Raw genomic sequence first — 14,065 nt, forward strand, 5'->3', positions numbered from 1 at the left:
TTTGACTTGCATCGATAATTTTTTACCATGGCTTCACTTCCACCTCCTCCACCTCCGGGATGGGGCCCAGCACCTCCTTCGATGCCTTTGGCACCCCCGCCACCAGGGTATCGGCCGCCAGCCGATCCCAAAGTCGCAAAGTTTGCTCAGAAGAAGACAGAATGGTTAAGAACTCAGCGCAACAGGTTTGGCGAAAAGAGAAAAGGTGGTTTTGTCGAATCTCAAAAGACAGACATGCCTCCTGAGCATTTGCGAAAAATTGTCAAAGATATTGGTGATGTGTCGCAGAAAAAGTTCAGCAGCGATAAGCGCAGTTATCTGGGAGCTTTGAAGTTCATGCCCCATGCTGTTCTCAAGTTGTTGGAAAATATGCCTATGCCTTGGGAATCAGCCCGTGAGGTTAAGGTTCTGTACCATGTCAACGGTTGCCTGACTCTCGTCAACGAGATTCCGCGAGTTATCGAGCCCGTTTACCATGCACAGTGGGCGACTATGTGGGTTTGCATGAGAAGGGAAAAAGCAGACCGAAGACATTTCAAGCGCATGCGCTTCCCGCCATTCGACGACGAAGAGCCGCCGCTTTCGTGGTCCGAAAATATTGAGGACGTCGAACCTTTGGAACCCATACAAATGGAGTTGGATGAGGTCGAAGATGCTGCCGTCTACGAGTGGTTCTACGACCATCGACCTCTTCTTGATACCCCTCATGTAAACGGGCCGAGTTATAAGAAATGGAATCTATCGCTACCACAAATGGCAACTCTCTATCGATTGAGTCATCAGCTATTAAGTGATGTGGTTGACAAGAATTATTTTCACTTGTTTGAATTAAACAGCTTCATCACTGCCAAAGCTTTGAATGTGGCTATGCCTGGAGGACCTCGGTTTGAACCTCTATACAAGGATATCGATCCGAACGATGAGGATTTCGGCGAGTTCAACGCCATTGACCGAATCATTTTCCGTTCCCCAATTCGCACAGAATATCGCGTAGCGTTCCCCTACCTCTATAACTCTCTTCCACGAAGCGTTAAGCTCTCGTGGTATTCGCATCCGCAAGCAGTCTATGTTCGATCAGATGATCCCAATCTTCCCGCCTTTTACTTCGATCCCGTTATTAATCCTATATCGTCACGCTCCGTCGCACCAAAGAATATCACTGTTTCTCACGAAGATGAAATCTTTGGCCCTGGTAATAATGAGGACGATGACTTTGAGTTTCCAGGCGACGTTGAACCTTTCTTGGCGGATGAAGAGCTATACAACAGTGATACCGCATCTGCTATCGCCCTCTTGTGGGCTCCTTATCCGTTTGATCGCCGCTCTGGTAGGATGGTTCGTGCTCAAGATGTGCCATTGGTGAAGCAGTGGTATCTAGAACACTGTCCGCAGGGCCAACCTGTCAAAGTCCGCGTCTCATACCAGAAGCTTTTGAAGACATATGTCCTCAACGAGCTGCATAAGACCAAACCTAAAGCTCACAACAAACAGGATCTTCTGAGAACACTTAAGGGTACCAAGTTTTTCCAGACTACGACAATTGACTGGGTGGAAGCAGGTCTTCAAGTCTGCAGACAGGGCTTTAACATGTTGAACCTGCTTATTCATCGAAAGAACTTGACTTACTTGCACCTTGACTACAACTTCAATCTCAAACCGGTGAAAACTCTGACCACGAAGGAACGGAAGAAGTCTCGTTTTGGTAATGCTTTTCATCTTATGCGAGAGATTCTGCGGTTGACAAAATTGATTGTCGATGCGCAAGTTCAGTACCGCCTCGGAAACATCGATGCATTCCAATTAGCTGACGGTATTCTTTATGCTTTCAACCATGTCGGACAGTTGACTGGAATGTATCGTTACAAGTACAAGTTGATGCACCAAATTCGGTCTTGCAAGGACTTGAAGCATCTTATTTATTATCGTTTCAACTCCGGCCCAGTCGGTAAGGGTCCAGGTTGCGGCTTCTGGGCTCCAGCATGGCGTGTATGGCTGTTTTTCATGCGCGGAATCATCCCGTTGCTCGAGCGATGGCTTGGCAACTTGCTTTCTCGTCAGTTTGAAGGTCGTCATAGCAAGGGTGTTGCTAAGACAGTGACAAAACAACGCGTGGAATCTCATTTTGATTTGGAACTGCGTGCTTCAGTCATGGCCGACCTCATCGACATGATGCCCGAAGGAATCAAGCAGAACAAGGTCAACACGGTTTTACAACACTTGTCTGAAGCGTGGCGGTGCTGGAAGAGTAACATTCCATGGAAGGTGCCAGGTCTTCCAGCTCCCATCGAAAATATTATCCTCCGATATGTCAAAGCCAAGGCTGACTGGTGGATATCCGTCGCTCACTACAATCGTGAAAGAATTCGACGGGGAGCTACCGTGGATAAAACTGTCGCGAAGAAGAATTTGGGTCGTCTAACGCGACTGTGGCTGAAAGCAGAACAGGAGCGACAACATAACTACCTCAAAGATGGTCCATACGTATCGTCAGAAGAAGCTGTTGCGATCTATACCACAACTGTTCACTGGTTGGAATCCCGCAAGTTCTCGCCAATACCCTTCCCAAGTGTATCTTACAAGCATGACACAAAGATTTTGATTCTGGCTCTTGAACGTCTACGGGAGTCCTACTCAGTCAAGGGCCGTCTCAACCAAAGCCAGCGTGAGGAACTCGCTCTTATTGAGCAGGCGTATGATTCTCCTGGTACCACATTGGCCAGAATCAAGCGGTTCTTGTTGACACAGCGAGCGTTTAAAGAAGTGGGAATTGACATGAATGACAATTATAGCGATATAAACCCTGTCTATGACGTTGAGCCTATCGAAAAGATCACGGATGCTTATCTGGATCAATATCTGTGGTACCAAGCTGACCAACGCCATCTGTTTCCTTCGTGGATTAAGCCTTCTGATTCTGAGGTGCCACCTCTCCTGACATACAAATGGGCTCAAGGAATCAACAACCTGTCCAACGTCTGGGAAACCGCTGATGGCGAAACGAATGTCATGATTGAGACAAAACTCTCCAAGGTCTACGAAAAAATCGATTTGACTCTGCTCAACCGACTCCTTCGTTTGATTATGGACCACAACTTGGCCGACTACATCACCTCCAAGAACAATGTTCAGTTGAACTACAAAGACATGAATCATACAAACAGTTATGGATTGATCCGTGGTCTTCAGTTCTCTGGTTTCGTCTTCCAATACTATGGCCTAGTTATTGATCTCCTTCTTTTAGGTCTTCAGCGAGCGAGTGAATTGGCTGGCCCTCCTCAGAGTCCCAATGACTTCTTACAGTTCAAGGATCGTGCTACAGAGACACGGCACCCTATCCGTCTCTACACGCGCTATGTGGACAAGATCTGGGTTTTCCTACGTTTCAGCGCAGACGAATCCCGAGACCTTATTCAACGTTTCTTGACCGAGCAGCCAGACCCTAACTTTGAAAATGTTATCGGTTACAAGAATAAGAAGTGCTGGCCACGTGATTCCAGGATGCGTCTCATGCGTCACGATGTCAATCTCGGACGGGCTGTTTTTTGGGACTTGAAGAACAGGTTACCGCGATCCATTACCACCATCGAATGGGATGATACATTTGCGAGCGTGTACAGCAGGGATAACCCAAATCTGCTTTTTTCTATGTGCGGTTTCGAAGTCCGTATACTTCCAAAGATCCGCAACCAAAACGAAGAGTTCCCTGTGAAAGACAGTGTCTGGTCTCTTGTGGACAACGCGACCAAGGAGCGAACTGCATATGCCTTCCTTCAAGTTACGGAAGAAGATATTCAGAAATTCAATAATCGCATTCGCCAAATTCTTATGTCCTCTGGATCGACGACATTTACCAAGATCGCCAACAAATGGAATACTGCCTTGATTGCGTTGTTCACCTATTACCGTGAAGCTGCTGTGTCAACCGTCAACCTTCTGGACACGATTGTGAAGTGCGAAACAAAGATCCAGACACGAGTGAAGATTGGCTTGAACTCTAAGATGCCTTCGAGATTCCCTCCGGCCGTCTTCTACACGCCAAAGGAGTTGGGCGGTCTTGGTATGATTTCTGGTTCCCACATTCTCATTCCCGCAAGCGACAAGCGCTGGTCTAAGCAAACTGATACCGGGGTTACTCATTACCGCGCGGGTATGTCCCATGACGAGGAGACATTGATCCCCAACATCTTTCGGTACATCATTCCTTGGGAGGCGGAATTCATTGACTCTCAACGAGTGTGGATGGAGTATTCCCAGAAGAGACAGGAGGCCAACCAGCAAAATAGGCGTCTGACACTTGAAGATCTGGAGGATAGCTGGGATCGTGGTCTTCCTCGAATCAATACACTGTTCCAGAAGGACCGAAGCACATTGAGTTTCGACAAAGGCTTCCGTGCTAGGACCGAGTTCAAGATCTATCAGATCATGAAGAGCAATCCATTCTGGTGGACTAGTCAGAGACACGACGGCAAACTCTGGAATTTGAATGCTTACCGTACCGATGTGATACAGGCACTGGGCGGTGTTGAAACCATTCTTGAGCACACCTTGTTCAAGGCAACGGCTTTTCCATCGTGGGAGGGCCTATTCTGGGAACGAGCTAGTGGCTTCGAAGAGTGAGTACCCCTTTTTTCATCACTGCTTACCCTTTTCCCATCTCATTTTGTGAAATTTTGATCTCTTGAGCCCCTCTCTCGCTCAATCACGATATCACGTGACCTTTCGCGGTCATATGGCTTGGCATCGCCAGATCCTAACCCTACCTATCATCTCCCCGAGCCCTTCGCCTTCATATCGATCATATCCAATGATATGTTGTCAAGCCCTTCACCTCTATCTACGCACCTTGAGATCCTAACTCTAACTAGCCTCCTGAGCCCTCCCATATCTCACTCATTGACAGACTGTCCAGCATGCTAACTGCTTTCAACTTCTAGGTCGATGAAATTCAAAAAGCTCACCAATGCCCAGCGTTCCGGTCTCAATCAGATTCCAAATCGTCGATTCACTCTATGGTGGTCTCCAACAATCAACCGAGCCAATGTGTATGTTGGTTTCCAGGTCCAGTTGGATTTGACTGGTATCTTCTTGCACGGAAAGATTCCGACGCTCAAGATTTCCCTGATCCAGATCTTCCGTGCCCATTTGTGGCAAAAGATTCATGAGTCGGTTGTTATGGATCTCTGTCAGGTCTTTGATCAGGAACTGGAAGCTCTTGGCATTGAAGCAGTTCAGAAGGAGACTATCCATCCTCGAAAGTCATACAAAATGAACAGTTCATGCGCAGACATTCTACTATTCGCAACAAACAAATGGAATGTAACTCGGCCATCTCTTCTTTTCGATACCAAAGATGTTATTGAGCCCACAACGACGAACAAATTCTGGCTTGATGTTCAACTACGATATGGTGATTACGACTCCCACGATATTGAACGTTACGTACGAGCGAAGTACCTGGATTACACAACAGATAGTATGAGTATCTATCCCTCGGCTACTGGCTTGATGATCGGTATCGATTTGGCCTACAATCTTTATTCGGCTTATGGTCAATATTTCCCCGGTTTGAAAGCGCTTATTCAGCAAGCTATGGCCAAGATCATGAAAGCAAATCCCGCTCTTTATGTGTTGCGTGAACGTATACGCAAGGGTCTGCAGCTCTATGCTTCTGAGAACAACCAAGAGTTCCTCAACTCTCAGAACTATTCTGAGCTGTTCAGTCCTCAAATTCAACTCTTCATCGATGATACAAACGTCTACCGTGTTACAATCCATAAGACTTTTGAGGGTAACTTGACCACGAAGCCAATCAATGGAGCAATCTTCATCTTCAACCCCCGTACCGGTCAACTATTCTTAAAGATCATTCACACGAGTGTTTGGGCTGGTCAGAAGCGTCTAGGTCAATTGGCGAAGTGGAAAACGGCAGAAGAAGTTGCAGCACTCATTCGCTCCTTGCCAGTTGAAGAACAGCCGAAACAGCTTATCGTTACGCGAAAGGGTCTTCTTGATCCTCTCGAAGTTCACTTGCTTGATTTCCCCAACATTTCAATTCGTGCATCTGAACTTCAGCTTCCCTTCCAAGCTGCGATGAAGGTCGAGAAGCTTGCAGACATGATCTTGAGAGCTACAGAGCCACAGATGGTACTGTTCAATCTCTATGATGAATGGTTGAAATCGATTTCCCCTTATACTGCATTTTCCAGATTGATCTTGATTCTTCGTGCGCTTCACGTTAACACTGATAAGACCAAGATCATCCTTCGACCAGACAAGACTGTTATTACTCAAGAACATCATATCTGGCCAACACTCTCTGATGATGATTGGATCAAGGTCGAAGTCCAGTTGCGTGACCTGATTTTGAATGACTACGGCAAGAAGAACAATGTCAATGTCCAGAGTTTGACCAGCAGTGAAGTCCGAGACATTATCCTCGGTATGGAAATCAGTGCACCATCATTGCAACGTCAGCAAGCGGCCGAGATTGAAAAGCAGCAAGAGGACCAGAAACAGCTTACAGCTGTCACCACTAAGACTCAGAATGTCCGTGGCGAAGAGATCATTGTGACAACTACCTCACAGTATGAACAACAATCATTCGCTTCCAAGACAGAATGGCGAACTCGCGCTATTGCCACGTCCAACCTTCGTACTCGTGCCAACAACATTTATATCTCATCCGATGACATTCGTGAAGAAGGGTTGTACACATATGTCATGCCCAAGAACATTCTGAAGCGCTTCATTATGATTGCCGATCTCCGAGTCCAGGTAGCCGGTTACCTCTATGGTAGATCGCCTCCTGACAACGATCAAGTCAAAGAGATTCGTACCATTGTTATGATTCCTCAAGTCGGTAATACTCGTGATGTCCAGCTCCCACAACAGTTGCCTCAACATGAATACCTCAAGAACTTAGAACCATTGGGTGTAATTCATACGATTTCGGGCAATGAGCCATCATACATGACTGCGCAGGATGTTACTCAACACGCACATCTCATGAATGCACATTCATCATGGGACAAGAAGACAGTTACCATGACTGTCTCTTTCACGCCTGGATCCGTTTCGCTTGCAGCATGGGCCTTGACTCCTCAAGGTTACAAATGGGGTGCTGAGAATAAAGACACTAGCTCTGACCAACCGCAGGGCTTCTCTACAAGCATGGGTGACAAATGCCAGTTATTGCTCAGTGACAAGATCCGGGGATACTTCCTGGTGCCTGAAGATAACGTATGGAACTACAGCTTTATGGGCAGCTCTTTCAGCAGCGTTGAAAAGCGATCTGTCTATGTCAAAATCGATACGCCTCTTCGCTTCTACGATGACCAGCACCGTCCTTTGCACTTCCAGAACTTTGCGGAGTTGGAGGACATTTGGGTTGATCGTACTGATAATTTTGCCTAAAATTTGATGAGCTCGGTACAATGTTGCCTTCGGTGTGGATTCGTTCAAGGCGTTTGTTTGGAAAAGTTTGGAAGAAGCGTGATATTCTTTCTATTAGTTTTGTGTTAATTTGCATCGGCAGTTTCAGTTCGTTCGGTCAGTGCTTTTGTGCTAATGGACGACCATGTTTTTATTACTGTAATCAGAAGCTAAAAGAATGGGTGTATAGTACTATGGGACACTAAGATACGAAGTGATTCCTGTTTCATATGAGGAGTTACTGTATTCTATGTAGCTGGTTATATGTAGTTTATGTCTTATCGCGGTGCCTGAGTTTCGGCGTACCAGCGCCTGCCGAATTGACCCCACCTCCGTTGCCTTTACAAAAAATTATTGCACCCCGCAGTGCATGTTGACTCATTGAACATCCGCCAACAACTTCCATTCTATTTCAGACCCTGTCAAGGTGACAGCAGGATCATTGGAGTCGCGTACTTACAACGATTGAAACCGCGGTCACAGCCATTACGCCAGAGCTGCTGATCAACCATGGCTGAGCCTGGATCCGAGACGGTCCTTCCGATCCGTGAAGGCGAAGGAGGGAAGAAAGCTGCTGCAGAGCAAGAGATCAACCCTTGGGACGTTCAGGCTGGAACAGACGAGAACGGAAACTCACTCGCATTCGACTATGTTGCCATCTCACAGTACGTTTTATCTCACACAATTGCGCGGGGGCAAAAAGAATGACACACATTCGATATTGACACGAATATAGAAAGTGGGCGACGAAACTTATCGATGACGAGCTCCTTCAACGGTTCGAGCGTCTGACGGGTCACAAACCACACCGCTGGTTAAGGCGAGGGCTGTTCTTCTCTCATCGCGACTTCGATAAGATCCTAGACAAATATGAGGCGGGAGAACCTTTTTTTATGTATACCGGACGCGGTCCCTCGAGTGATGCGTTACATCTGGGGCATACGATACCCTTTTCTTTCACAAAGTGGCTTCAAGATGTGTTTGATGTTCCTCTAGGTACGTTAACTGACAATCCATGAAGCTATAGCGAGTGAGACTAACAATGGCATAGTGATTATGCTTACAGGTGAGTAGAAAGGATGCGCGAGAATCTGGCCGTTACTCGTGATATAATTTTATTTACTGACACGACAAAGATGACGAAAAGGCGCTTTTCAAGGATAAACTCACATTCGAGGAAGCGCACAGATTCGGATTACAAAACGCGAAGGATATCATTGCTTGTGGCTTCGATCCTAAAAAGACATTCATCTTTAGTGATTTGGAATATGTCAATGGCGCGTTTTTGATGAATACCTGGGAGTTCTCCAAACTTATTACCTTCAACCAAGTGAGAGGCGCATTTGGATTCAACGAGAGGTCGGTTTCCTCTGCATTTTCAGATATAGATCATCCTAACATTCGTGTAGCACCAATATTGGACGAATTATGTTTCCGGCTGTGCAATGGTAAGTCACTCTTGACTCCAGAATCGATGCGACTTGCTCATGCACTCATCCAGTGTGGCTTCATTTGCGACATCATACCCTGAGATCTGGTCCGATCCGCCTGCAAAAGAACGAACAAAGGCAATTGCTAAGATCCCCGTCTTGATCCCTATGGCTATCGATCAGGACCCTTATTTTCGACTTGTGCGAGAAAATGCTCATCGTATGCGATTCCCTTCGCCGAAACCAGCATTGATTCACTCGAAGTTCCTTACTGCCTTACAAGGCGCCGGCGGCAAGATGAGTGCCAGTGATCCCAAGTAAGGTTATGTCCGCGAAATCGTTCGCCCGGGTTCTAACGTGTGAAATAGTTCTGCAATCTTCATGTCCGACACGCCGAATCAGATCAAGGTGGGCTTGATTGCTTGTTGCATCGGTAGAGACGTCGTAAGCTGACTTCGGTTCGTAGAACAAAATCAACAAGCACGCGTTCAGCGGTGGAAGGGAGACTCTCGAAGAGCATCGGCGGTTGGGCGGTATTCCGGAGGTAGACGTCGCGTTTCAATGTTCGTGAACACCTGGCTTCACTGCTCGACTTCATTTGCTCGATCACAGAAACACTGACACTGCAAACACAAACACAAACAGATCTTTCATACTTTGAAGATGACGATGAAAAACTCAAGAACATTGAGGACAGCTACCGACGCGGAGAGCTACTCACCGGCGAACTGAAAAAGATGGCCATCGAACTGATTCAGCAATACGTCAAGGAATTCCAACAAAGGCGGAAAGAGGTAACAGACGAAATGTTGAAACAGTACATGACACCACGTAAGCTGGAATGGAAGGGAAATCCAAACCCGAAGCCGAAGCCGAAAGAGACTGCTAAAAAGGAGAAGGAGGAGAAGAAGTGACTGGAGGAGGTACGTACATACATAGTTTACTACCCACTACGTAGTCTAGAGGACAAAATGAAGTTCTTCAAGGCAATTTTGTTATGTTAGCATAAGGAGGTGGCAATCTACATACTATAGCCGGTTTTCATGAGTTCAGGAAATTATCAATGCATGACTGTCAGCACGACTGCGGTTCACCGACCACCGGCATCAATCCGGATCGTTGAATGAACGCTTCTTCTCCTTTTACGAACTCCGTCATGCTATTATTATGCTCTTGACATGCCTCAAGCATGCTGCTTGGTTGATGGATATCGCATACTACATGCTGAGATTTTTCTGGAAAGGGTCATAACGCCAACTCAACATTATTATGACTGCAGGCCGGCATAGCAAAGCTGGCCCAGTACCCTAAGTACGCAAGACCCTAACAGACCAACCGCTAACAATTATTCTTCCTAGACATATCACTAGTAAGCACGCCGGAGGGCACTTGGGCACTCCGGACGGAGTAGATATCCAGATACTCAGCAGTCCAGGCAACACTCAATGCCATCTCCTCGGAAGATGTGAATACGTATGCGCATAAAGGGGTGGCAAGAAATCGACGAAACTATCGAAAAACCGCATAAACGATTTGAAACATTTGTCTCAAGAAAAAAAAACCTTCCCGAAACCAATAAACAAGGCTATAAACAAAGTTATCAACAAAGCAACCATAACCACGTCACGATACGGAGTTTAGGTACAAATCAGTCATAGTGTAGACAGTGTAGAGCCTCTATTTACTTATTCTCTATTGTGGCTTTTAAAGTTTAAACGGTTTAACGGCTTCGTCGGCCTTGAACTATATATAACAGAGAATTCGCGTTGCTCTAATACATATCCGGAAACTAAAAATTTCATGCATTATTGATATTCAAAGAGCTTGAACTTATCATGGATACGATAACTACAGTTCCGTACTGGCCCGGAGAATAGTTTTAGTGCTATACAATCCAGTTTTATTGCCAATAGATCATGTTTTTGGCGGGGATGATTAGCACTGATTGATAGAAATAATCCGGAGTTTTATTAAACTATTGATTTCTACGTGCTACGTTACATACCCTGGATGTATGCATGGATGTATGTGCTTTGGTATACAGTAGAGTTTGGGCTATTTCGATGCTATTGGAATTTGGTTACATAGGACACACACAGTTTTTGACGCTGATTGAACCTTTTGAGTGAAATACGAAGTGAAAGCGCCGAAGTGAGGCGTCCGGATTGGAATGACCGGGATCCTTCAATTGAGTCTGTTCCACGTGCGTAGATAAATAATAAGAACAAAAGTATTGACCAAATCAGGTAGTGGCTTCGTCCAGGATTATAGGGTTACGCCGTGATATTTTTTTTTCCTACTAGGGTTGTTAAAGAAATTAGGGCAAGCAAATAATAACCTTAAAATGTTGTGCAGTCCCGAGGGGATGGATATGGATACAACACCATCAGAATCTACCACAACATCTCTGTGTGTATATTGTTAGCAAGATTTGCTATTATAACTGATGTTTTATTGTAATAACTAACGATTTATTAAGATTGACTTTCGGTTCCTGGCATCCAATCTCTACGGATAACAGATTCGTTCGAATAGGAGGGCTGTTGGTTTATTAAATCAATATAAAACGGAGCAGGCGCGGGACATTTAATTAGCATCGGAACCGGCGACGACAGGGACAGCTTCACATGGCGTCTCGATCTGAAGACTCAGTCCGTACTAGTACAGATTCTAGAATGGTACTACGTACACAAATAGCGCGTCATGACTTAGGGGATCGGAGATATATGACGGTACTAGTATGTTAGTGCCTCGAATGTCATGGCTCGCTTCACGTTCCAAAGACCTGGGAATACCATTCATTTGACTAGCAACCGTAACCAAATTGCCGGAACTGTTTATTGATCCGTGCCGTAGGACGAAGAGTTTTTTCTAGACATGAGAGCCATATGCTGGCTCATAAAAAAAAGCCATGTCGCTGATTGAAGGTAGCACAGGTTCAATTACCATAATAGTGAGTAGTCTAGACGGCGAACGTGAATCGCTGGAAAAACTTAAACAGGATCTGCGAGGATGTACGTAGTGAGCCGATCGTATTGTCGTACTACAAACCCTTACTAGTAGCCCGTATGTTGGTTACAGCAATATAATAAGGATTGCCGAAAACCCGCTTCGACTCAGATTCAGCTGCGCCGCGTCCAGCCCAAGCAAATTAGGGCGCGGCTAATTTCCCGCAAGCGAAGCACGGGTTTGAACTCGAACTTTTAAAGCGATCGCATTTCATCACTTCGTTAGCAATCACCACAACTACACCATATGGGTGCAAATGACTCTCTGAAGCGAAGTCGATGCTGTGCTGTGATGCTCCACTATCATGTGGATTCGTCCCGTTACTCCGTAGTTGCTTTTGTAATTTTGTTACATGTCCGAAATCTGTCAGGAGTGCATGGCGGCACGTCATAGTAACGGCGTTGTCCGTATCCAGACTCAAAAGAGTCTGGATGACTAGTGGTGATCGGTAATTTAGTAGTAAGCACTAACTCCCGAATCAAGAATTCGAGTCTGTACGGGAAGCGAGGTGCCGATACGTAGTGCCAATTCTTACAAACTCGTTGCGATCGACAATGCATTGGTCTGGAGTAACTGTACGCGCTTGCATGAAATCACCTTTTCAGTCATATGGTCTTCGCAGGCCGGGCCACCCAGGTCTGGCATGAGAATCTGGCATTGGCATTGGGCGATTCGTTCACCAACCCACGGTAACAACAAGAGAAAAGACCCAATAATGGGCATTTGGCAGGCCATTTTGCACGGTTCAGAAAATAAGCATACATTGCATGGCATGGCCCTTTGAGCGTCGAATGCATCAGAGTGGAGCGAAACTGTTGACGAAACTAAATCCTGATTGACGGTCGAGTCGCTAGGTACGGAGCAGCACATCTGATCCGGTTAGTATGGGGCTTGAATTGCTCGACTTTGACAATCCACATCGTCTGCACTTTTCCTTGTAGGGAAAAGACGCCGCAAGTGGTCGGGGAGACATGGAAACAGATCGTGGTCAGACGGTAAGACCTCTTCAGGCAGATCCTTGTTGGAGTCAGTCAACGGATGTAGAGCACGTTCGTGATGCGTTCCTGTCACGGTGAGTACGAAGTACAGAGATTGCTGACCGTCGGTAAAGGCGGCGACGCCGGTGTAGTTGTTCGTAGGAAAATTGAGCAGTGAATACAGAATACGTGGAGATGAAGCTCAGATGGAAATTGTCCAGGAAGTGAAGACCGAAGGGAAGATGAGGAGAGAAGTCGAGACAGAGAAAAGAAGGTGAACAAAACAGAACAAAAAAACAAAAACAAAACGGGAAGGTGGAGTCGCTAGTCACGGCAGTCGCAGCTGCCTCCCGCACCGGACCCGCGCACCTTCCTCAGCAGCCAGTCAGCGGCCCCGTGACATTTTCCCCTTACTTCGTCCGTCCACCTCCGTTCACCTTCTCCATCTTCTCGACACTCTTCAGCCATCTCCAATAAATCGCCAAGGTCAATGCTGATAAATCACACTTACGAGGCGTACGAACCGGCTATAATTCGGCCCTATCGGATGCGCTGAATTCTTGATAGCCGTATGGAATATGGCTGGCGAAACTGTCGCTCGTCAGTGTACTACTCCTCCGTATCGTGACGCCGACTTCTCATCTCGTCTTCAACATACAATGCTTTCTGATGTCTGAAGATAATCTGATGCACCCAAAAATCTCGAGTCGTACATTACTCGCCGTGCCAATAGCCTTGCAGCGGAAAAAAGCAAACCCACAGAAATTTAACCGGTGCCGCCTATCACTTTATGCAAATGCCCAAGGAACTCCCGTCATTGGAGGGCTCACATGGTTGACTCGCATGGCAGCCCAGCAACGGTCCACCTCTAACGGCGCCGAGGAGCCAGAATGCGGATGAGTATATTTTCCGGCCGTTGATTAGCGTCTTTCTGGGACTCCAACCGCCTGCCCCCCTGCAGCATGATTATTATGCTACGGAATTGTCTACCACCTCCACCAGCCCATGCGAATCTCGGATTCATGAATGGCTGGCGTATCGGAACTAACGTGGTTTGACTCTCGTCACCAGCCACCTTCCAATCAATGTATTACCTGGATTGGGCTTCGGAATCTCCCGTATGGAGCTCTCCCATTGTTGATTATGGACCCTATCGCCTTGCCAAAATCTGATTCAGCCATGATCCCAGCATGTGACGTTACCAAGGATAGACTAGGA

The 14,065-nt window shown here is 46.4% G+C and overlaps 2 protein-coding genes across 2 annotated transcripts; both read left to right on the forward strand.

Moving 5' to 3' along the window:
* Positions 1 to 27: 27 nt before the first annotated feature.
* Positions 28 to 7,413, forward strand: TSTA_016690 (pre-mRNA splicing factor (Prp8), putative; the record flags this gene model as incomplete). Its single annotated transcript, XM_002483781.1, has 2 exons — positions 28 to 4,613; positions 4,935 to 7,413. The coding sequence occupies 2 exons, from the start codon at positions 28 to 30 to the stop codon at positions 7,411 to 7,413; spliced, it is 7,065 nt and encodes a 2,354-aa protein (XP_002483826.1).
* Positions 7,414 to 7,941: 528 nt separating this feature from the next.
* On the forward strand, positions 7,942 to 9,775 carry TSTA_016700 (tryptophanyl-tRNA synthetase; the record flags this gene model as incomplete). The annotated part of the gene is made up of 8 exons (XM_002483782.1): positions 7,942 to 8,096; positions 8,168 to 8,427; positions 8,568 to 8,790; positions 8,841 to 8,879; positions 8,933 to 9,178; positions 9,230 to 9,269; positions 9,328 to 9,424; positions 9,507 to 9,775. The coding sequence occupies 8 exons, from the start codon at positions 7,942 to 7,944 to the stop codon at positions 9,773 to 9,775; spliced, it is 1,329 nt and encodes a 442-aa protein (XP_002483827.1).
* Positions 9,776 to 14,065: the final 4,290 nt, after the last annotated feature.

The sequence above is a fragment of the Talaromyces stipitatus genome, genomic scaffold (genome assembly GCF_000003125.1).
Source record: "Talaromyces stipitatus ATCC 10500 scf_1105507295549 genomic scaffold, whole genome shotgun sequence".
Classification (NCBI taxonomy): domain Eukaryota; kingdom Fungi; phylum Ascomycota; class Eurotiomycetes; order Eurotiales; family Trichocomaceae; genus Talaromyces; species Talaromyces stipitatus.